Source organism: Nuphar pumila, chromosome 4, assembly GCF_984573655.1.
Source record: "Nuphar pumila chromosome 4, dmNupPumi1.hap1.1, whole genome shotgun sequence".
In the NCBI taxonomy this organism is placed as follows: domain Eukaryota; kingdom Viridiplantae; phylum Streptophyta; class Magnoliopsida; order Nymphaeales; family Nymphaeaceae; genus Nuphar; species Nuphar pumila.
The window spans coordinates 17,362,310-17,371,146 of record NC_143252.1 but is presented as its reverse complement, the minus strand read 5'-3'; the positions used below and the strand labels follow the sequence as shown (position 1 = coordinate 17,371,146).

At 40.1% G+C, this 8,837-nt stretch overlaps 1 protein-coding gene across 1 annotated transcript; it reads right to left on the bottom strand.

The window, feature by feature from the left end:
* Positions 1-4,961: 4,961 nt before the first annotated feature.
* On the bottom strand, positions 4,962-8,062 carry LOC149839532 (polygalacturonase At1g48100-like). The gene is made up of 6 exons (XM_090004886.1): positions 7,667-8,062; positions 7,391-7,558; positions 7,234-7,278; positions 6,942-7,149; positions 6,745-6,826; positions 4,962-6,642 (listed from the first exon to the last, which is right to left on the bottom strand). Exons 1-6 carry the CDS (start codon positions 8,060-8,062, stop codon positions 6,141-6,143), a joined length of 1,401 nt encoding a protein of 466 aa, XP_089861012.1. The 3' UTR covers positions 4,962-6,140.
* Between the last annotated feature and the right edge of the window lie 775 nt (positions 8,063-8,837).

Below are 8,837 nucleotides of genomic sequence, written 5' to 3'. Positions count from 1 at the left end.
CTCTTTAGTAACCCATTCCATGTTCTTATAGCATCCAAACATTTAATATCCATATGAAATTGTGCAGCTTCAAGAATCCTCTCTTCTTAGTGGATTCGAAGCTGTTGCAACGGAGAAATTAGTAAGGCAAGAAATAACATTTGGGAAGAAGAAGAAAATGGTGTTTGAGGACTGAAAACATATACATGCACTGCTGCTGTTAGAGAACAGACCATGCTTATTGCAGCTAATTCTACCTACCCTATTATTTCTTGTTGGCACCATGGAGGATGATGGACTCTGCCTTTGAATGGATGGCTTGTTGTTGATGTTAATAGCTTACACATCAATCAATGAAAGATAAGATTCACAATCCAAGAAATTGGTCTGAAAAATTTCTCTTTGCAGGATGGACGCAGGTGACTCTATCATAGACCATAAGGAATGGGACTGATGGCTTGCGGAACTGCAATTGTTAGACACTTCTAGTAGCATTATTGTGGCTTCTTCCCGAGGAGATTTAGTCTGCATTGTGAACAATCAAGTTGAGGGAGGAGGAAGGGTGACTTAGTTAACAAACAGGTTTTAGACTAACTTTTACCAATTTAATTGATCTCAAGTCAAGCGGTCCCCAAGACCTATAATGGCAAACCCCGTGATTGGGTCCTCGGAGCAAACAGCTTATAACCCTCTATTGTTTGATGCTTGTATGCTGATTTCTTATCAATGAACTGGTAGGGGGTTGCTAGCTTGCCTATATATATATATATATATATATATATATATATATATATATATATATAGAGAGAGAGAGAGAGAGAGAGAGAGAGAGAGAGAGAGAGAGAGAGAGAGAGAGAGAGAGAGTATCGTCAAACACAGCCTCCCATGAAAATCAGACATTTTCCGCGAGATCAGTGGCGGAACATGATTTTTTTGTAAAAAAAAAGCACCTTTAGTGGCAGTCGTGTTGCGGATCTGACTACAAGTGGAGCACCGGAAGCAGTCAGCCCTAGCCGACGCACACGGCCACAGACTTGCAGCATGGGCAGCCTCAATGCAGGTCAGGTCAGCCAACCAAATTGTGCACATGTGTGCCAGCACCAGGTTCGGTTCCAGGGGAGGCAGATTTCAACAAACCGAATAGGAACGTCCATAGTGAGGTTTGATACATGGCCGCCCAAGGCTTGGCACCGTTTCAGTAGGTGAGCATTATAAATACAGTGTGTTTTGTAAATAATTCATTATGTAAACTTTTGAGAATAGTGGAATGAAATAATCTTTTCTTTTGACACCTATTGTGGAGATTGGCCTCTAAGGAGGAATAGGCTAGTTAGGCCACCCGTGTAGTCTAACTAAATCATCTTCTTATCCGCTTCATCTCTTTCATTCTCTCTTCTCCTTTCTGAATTCTTCATCGACGCTATCGACAGATTCTAGACGTTCTGCAGTGAACTACCGCAGAACGTGATACTTTTCTGCAGATCTACTCATCATCGCTGAACATGTCTACATCACTCAATGGACGCTGCCGCAAGCATATGCTGCACAACTTACTGTAATCGCCGAACGTCACTGAGAGTTCATCATGCGTGGTGTCGGATGAGCTTATGCTCACTGCACCTAACTATTGAACCTAGATAAGTGCATCGGCAATTCAGCTTTCTCTGCTGTCCTTTTGCACACTATAATACATCTTTCTTTGACAGAATCACTATCAGTTAAGAGAAGCTATCCAGTAACTTGTAGCATCACGTTGAAAAGAATTTATCACTTGCGCCTAAGCAACAATCTTATTTATGTGCTCCGCGCGTGACGCACATTCGTTAGAGAGCTTCTGTGCGCGCACTCATCACCTAGTGTCTGTGTGCGCCTCGACAGCAAGCGCCTGCGAGCACATCTGATCCTCGAGTGCCTGTGCACGCATTTCTGATTTAGCACCTGTGTGCGCAAGCTTAGACCAGCGCCTGCACGTGCATATGGGAACAGCGCTTACGCGCGTGAGAGACAAGCCGCGCCTGTGCACGCCAACACTGACAACGCCTGTGTGCGCCAGGTCCCGACTACACCTGCGAGCATTATACCGATAGTGCCTGCATGGACTTATTTGTTGCTCCTGTGTGCGCCACATGAGTTGTACCATGTGTATAGTGACAGAACTGCAAGGCAGTGTGAGATCCTAGGTGCACAACAAGGTTATGACGTGCACTATACACGTGACAATCCAGAAATAAACCTTCTGATGCCCAATGCACACTATGCTGATTATGATGCGTGAGCAGATGAGGCTTACGAGTTCAAAAGTCCAGGGAGGTTTCGTCAGGGCTTTGGACATATTAGGGATGATGATGATGTGCATGGGAACGAGCAAAAGCAAGGTTTCTATCCAAGATGTAGCGAACACACGCCAGAGCGTGGGCATGACTACCAAGCCTATGCGCACCATGACAGCTATAATGAAATTAACCTACCTCGATCCATCAAATTGCCTTTTCCTACCTTAGCCTAAAAAGAACCATTGGAAAAGATCTTTCGGGGCTTGTATCGACAACATCTCGTAAAGGATATTGTTTTTCTCTTGCTTGTTGATGATTTTTTCAAGTTTTCATGGATATTTCCTCTAGTTAAGAAGTTTGATGTCCTATCATGCTTTATAAATTTTAAAATTATTATGAAAAATCAACTTGATAGCTAATTCAAGATATTTCACAGTGATGGTAGAGGAGAATTTGTTAGTAAGAGCTTCACACGATTTTTAAATGATTGTGGTAAGAAATGTTGGTTGTCATGCCATCACACTCGAGTAAAATTATATAGTAGAGAAAAATTATGGACATGTTGAAACTTGACTGACTTTATTGTATCATCCCTCCCTTGACCATAAATTTGAGGTAGATACCCTTAGAACTGTCGTGTAGGTCATTAATTGGCTTCTACACCAAAACTTGACAAAAAATCACCATATAAAGTTCTCTTAAAATCTGTGCCTAGGTATGACCATCTATTTTTTTTTGGATATGTGTGTTACCTGTATTTTTTCCCTTATGCCAAGTCCAAGCCGGATCAAAAGTCCAAATCATGCATCTTTTTGGGATATGATGTCAGTTACGAAGGATATATTTGTTATTGTCCAAGTGGATATAAAGTTAGAAATCTAGTTCTAGTAAGAATCTAATGTTACCCAACCATGTTGAAAGTGTGTTACCAGATTAACTGTCCCATTTGTCCAATCTAGAATATGTGTTTTCTATTGAACCACCTAACCAACCTATTTCTGCAAGTAAGTCTCCAAGCAATGAACCTTTAGTGGTCCTCCCAAGTCCTACACCTCTTTGATCTTATCATATGGTTACAATGTTTCAGGATGATACATTGAAACTTAGGTTATTTTTTAGTTCCAAATATTTCATTGCTCTCTTAAGTGAATTGAGTCGAGATGATCAAGAAGTGTCGTCCTTTAGTAAAGTTGTTTCTGAATCTAAATGGTGTCATGGAAGAAGCGATTAAACCTCTACACCAAAATAAACTTAGACCCTTGTCCCTTCTAATCAAGTCACAAATTTTGGTGGGTGTAAGTGAATCTACAAGGTTAAGAGATACTCTGATGAAACCATAGCTCGATATAGGACACACCTAGTAGCCAAGGGATACAGTCAACAAGACGAGGTTGACTACTTTGAAACCTTCAACCTATTATTAAACCCACATCTGTCTAGATCATTTTATCTGTTGTTGTTAGCTAGGATGGCTCATTCATCAATTAGATAATAATAATTCTCTGGTTTATATGAGTCAACCAATTGGTTTTTGAAATAAGAGGCATCTTAATTTTATATGCAAGTTGAATTGTGTCATCTATGGTTTAAAACATGCTCCTCGAACTTGGTTTGAGATACTTTGTGTGTACTTAGAGAAGTTGTGATTTATTGAGTCTAAAGCCATTGCATCCTTGTTTATTTGTCATAAGAATGGTTTTCATATGTTTGTTCTCATATATGTTGATGATATTATTATTACAAAAAACCCGTATTTGAATGTTAGACATGTTATCCACGATTTTGGTAATAAATTTTTATCAAGGACTTGGGATCTATTCATTACTTCCTTGGGATTGAGGTGGTTCATGAGCTCTTAGGTATACTATTGTACTAAAAAAATATATTATGGATCTTTTGATTAAAACAAGTATGACAAACTGCAAGCATGTACTTACCCCTGCCACCCCTAATATGGTTCTTTCTAAGCATGATGGTACCCTATTAGAAGATGCAACCCGATACAGAAGCATTGTTGGGGCCTTGCAGTAGTAATTTACAGGCACAAATTTCAGACCAGATATAGCCTACTCAGTCAATAAAACTTGTCAGATTATGCATGAACCTATTGAAGGCCACTAGGCACATGTAAAATGTATTTTGAGATATCTTAAAGAGACCTTAAATCTAGGTCTACAAATTCAAAAGTCATAATCTCTTTGTTTGTCTGCATACTTTGATGCTAATTGGGTAGGGTGCCTAGATGATCGCAAATCTGCTAGTGGTTACTTGACCTTTATGGGACCAAATTTGTTGTCTTGGAGCTCCAACAAATAATGTACAATTGTCAGGTTCAATACAGAAGTTGAGTGTAAGGTCATGGCTAGAGTAGTCTTTGAGCTCAGTTGGCTCAAGCAGTTGTTGGATCAAAAGAAGCCCCTAATCCATGATGCAATAATTTGAGTGCTACCTTGCTGCTAATCCAGTGTTTCATGCTCGAACCAAACATATTAAGATTGACTATCACTTCATCTGTGAGAAGGTCTCTAACAATCACACTATTGTCAAGTTCATTTCCTCTTAAGATTAAGTGACGGATATTCTCACCAAACCGTTGTCAGGACTAAGTTTAACCAATTTAGAGGTTGGCTTGAGGGGGCGTGTTAAAGTAGTGGATCCTAGCTTGCATCCATTTGTTCTATGTTCATCACTAGTTAGTCCAGATCCAACAACTACTCCAGAGTTCCATTAAAGAATCCCAGTAAGATGAGGACTCCAAGTAAATCAAGGACTCATATGGAGACTCTTGATCAGAAGATACCTCTCCCAAGTAGGATGCCAAGAAAGACTCATCTTCATTATGAAAACCAACATAATAAGCATTCCAAAAAGATCAGTAGTTGTAGAATCATTCATGTATTTGATTGTACTCATGAGAAGTTCAATCTCATAAGAAACCTCTCTCTTGTTTCTATAAATAAAGATCACCTCCTCCCTCTCTCCGTCAAGTAGAGAGAGAGGGTTTTTTGTGGACATAGGTCACAATATGGGCCGAATTACATAAAAATGTGTTTATGTACGTGTGTGCATCTCAAAAATTGTGTGTTTGATTCTTTATATTCACCAAATTATTTGCACTGGGCCACTTACTAGCTATGGATCGGGTTTACCTGTACCCGGCCCATACCAAACCATATAGGGTCCGATATGGTGATAAATAAGAAGACCCGGGTCTGGACCCAAAGGTCCAATTAATACATGGATCTGGGTATAGTTTGTGAAATTTTATACCAGACCTAGGCTTGACCTGAGTTTGATTAAGACCTGCAATTTTTCAATGTAAAAATAATAAAAAATATTATTTTACTGGGTATGGCTAGGGTTTGGTTCATGTAGTTCTTATTGGGTTTGTGTGGTTCATGTAGTAGTTCTTATTGGGTTCGTGTATGGTTTCTCTTATGGTCTGCTTAGACCTGGTACCATACCGAAAAATCAGGGTCAGGTCTTGTTCCACATGGGTATGAACCAAACCCGACCCGTTGACACCCCCCTACTAATACGTAAGTATTGACCGCAAACACTAAATAGTACCACCAATTTATTTTGACCTTTAATTCCATAATTTTGTTGTATATTTACCAAAAATCTCACATAAAGAATTTTTCGTTCATTGTGAATTTGGATGCTTCAATGCCATGAAATTTGTGATTGTTGACTTGTTTGTAGAACCATCCATCACAAGTCACGGGAATACTGCAAAAAAGGGAGTAAAAGACAATGCACAATATTTCACGCAAAAGTACGCGTCACGAGACCGAGTTATTTAAAATATGACAATTTTTTTTTTTTACAATCTAGTATTCCGTGGTTCTCTCAAAAATGGTAGCACAGAAACTCATGCCTAGCACACTAGCAGCCGTAAGAGAAGCCCTCTGTGAGAGACAGAGGTGCTCCCTCTTGCAAACATGCTATAGGGGGAATAGTGAGGGACTCCAATCCCCCATAAGCATTCCAACAGAAAGGATCTGCAACCATCTCTCCTTCTTCAGGAAGAAGCTCCACTTCTCCCAGTGTTATGTTGGCGCAGGGCATGGTATCACTGCAAGCAAAATGGATCGGCGGGCTTCGAACATCATACGTTCCCTTAATATTTCTGTATGCAACATCTGCAACCAATACAGCAGATGTCTGGTTCCTGCATGCCTTTGACAAGCAGTAGTACTGATCTATGATGATGCAGTTTCTAACATTCTCCATATAGACATCGCTGAAAGAAATGCCTGATACAGTCCCCATCCCTCCTTGCCATGTTTTGATCCTTACGCCGTTATCCGAGTTTCGTATGACTGAGTTGGAGACTGATATATTTGAAACACAGGCCAGTGAATTATGGACTCCGAGACTTCCAATGCTGGTAATGAGTAAATTCCAAAACGGTAAGTAGTTATATTTACTAAAGAAACAAGAGAAGAAGACTAAGAATGAACACTACAATCCACTAGAATTATTGTACCTGATGCCATGACTAGGCCCACACGTAACATTTGCTATGTCAACTTGTGAACAACCAGGTCCAATCGATATGCAATCGTCGCCTGATCAAGTACATCAACCTTGCCTCAGACCAACAACTTGAAAGAACCAAACAAGCTAAATGTAAAGAATTTTTTCTAGTGAAATAGTAATAAAGGGGGGATTATGGGTTTTTACCATTGCTTATGAGTGAATTGTATATGCCAACATACTTTGTGCCCTCAATGTGAATCCCATCAGTATTGGGGCTCGTTGCAGGGGAAGAAATGGAAATGCTGTCGATGAGTACGGTATCGCAGGAATCGAATTTGACATGGAATTGAGGGCTGTTTTGGATTCTGATCTGCCTTACTGTCAAGTTTGAGCTCTCAAAGAACCGAATGGCCTGAAATAAAAATTGAATCTTTCAAAATGGGAAACCCTGTATATCATATTTTCATATTGAAACAGAGTATGTTCTTGAACTTACTACAGGGCTGTCACAAGGCCCAGGCAATGTAGATCCATTTGGGCCCTGAAATAAAGTAGAAGATGAAAACTTGATCAAATAACATTGGCTTCAAAAGAATGGATATAGCTGAATTTTGAACTACGAACTGAAAATGAAATTGATTGATGATGATTACCCTGTGTGGTTTGCAGGGAAGATCCCACCACTTCTGTCCATTGCCTTCAATTACTCCTCCTCCTTGAAGCGTCATTCCATCTACTCTGTAAAATACTATCCATTGGCGTGGACTATCTGATTTAGGCCAGCAATCAGGTCCATCTGGTGGCATTAGAACTCCATCTATCTTCTCATAAGGAACAGAGAACATATCAGAATTTTGTGAAAACTAGAACAAGACCATAAGCAAATCAGACAAATTATTTCAGATAACTGTTCGATCGCAGGCACCCACTTGAAACGTGAACCCGCTCCTGCAAGGCCCCGCGAAGATCGTAGAAGTGATTGTGAAAGTATAGCCAGATGGAACAAGAAGAACACCATCTTCAGCTTTGCATGCAGCATCCCAAGCTTCTCTAAATGCACTTGTATCATCGGTGGAACAGTCACCAACTGCACCAAACGATCTCACATCAAAGATGCAAGATTCCGAGCTTGAATTACTGGCATTGCCGGGATCCGGAGACTCTGAAGGAGGGTAAGCAGGTGGTTGAGAAATAGAACCATATAAACCAGAATCCATACGTTTATGCTTATGGTGGTAATGGGGTCTTCCTAACACGTAGCTGGCCTCTAGCAGAAGACAGAAGACAACGATCAAATCGAAGAGAAATCCACGGAATACACTCATCTCTTGTAACGAAACAATTCTCTAAGTAGAGGATGTTATCTTCAATTTGGAACACAAATTGGAGATTTTCTTGTGTTTTGAGTTTGGCAGGACAATCACATGAATGACTAGGGAAAAGACTAGCTGCATTCAATATTCTTGTGTGCAGTTGAACTAAGATAGGACTACCAGAAAGTTATAAATATGAATGCCTCATAACTTCTACTAATCATATCAATAAGAGAAATGGATAGTGAGGAGAAAAAGCAATAGTGGTGCAACTCTTAAAGCTTCATTGGTAAAGGAGACATTTTCAGAGTACCAGCAAGAACAACACAAAAAGAGAGCAGCTGAGCAGTAAAGTGTCTGAAAGGCACAGCAACAGCCACACACTGCAGTCACTCGTTTATACTATACACCAAGCTTGTGTTTGTGCGATCTTCATGGAAGGGGCCCACTTCCAATTGATACTTGTAAGTCACAAGTTGGTTAGAATTTCGAAGTTATGGTGAAAACTATTGGCTCTGATCAATGGCGGAGTGCAGAGTAGTTTCTGATCCTGAGCGCACTTGGGGATGCTCAACCCTGTGGCAATCACGGATATAGTACATTTCTCAACACCCACTAGTACCCATAAGCTGTCGTATCAACTTTACATGCTCTTATTTACAGAAAAATCTTGCAGTGTGCTTCATTTGTGATACTCTGAACTGCTATGCTGCCCATAGGTTTTCATTTTTTTTCCTGCTAATCCTTAGCTGTTCATTGGTAGCATTGGAATTCCACCAATAATAAT

What these genes read in the sequence shown, in the direction of transcription:
- LOC149839532 (XM_090004886.1), bottom strand. Translation starts at nt 8,062, where the DNA reads ATGAGTGTATTCCGTGGATTTCTCTTCGATTTGATCGTTGTCTTCTGT. An exon ending in GGCCTTGTGACAGCCCTGTA is followed by an intron (nt 7,150 to 7,233) that starts GTAAGTTCAAGA and finishes TTTTTATTTCAG; the next exon opens with GCCATTCGGTTCTTTGAGAG. An exon ending in GGGCCTAGTCATGGCATCAG is followed by an intron (nt 6,643 to 6,744) that starts GTACAATAATTC and finishes ACTCATTACCAG; the next exon opens with CATTGGAAGTCTCGGAGTCC.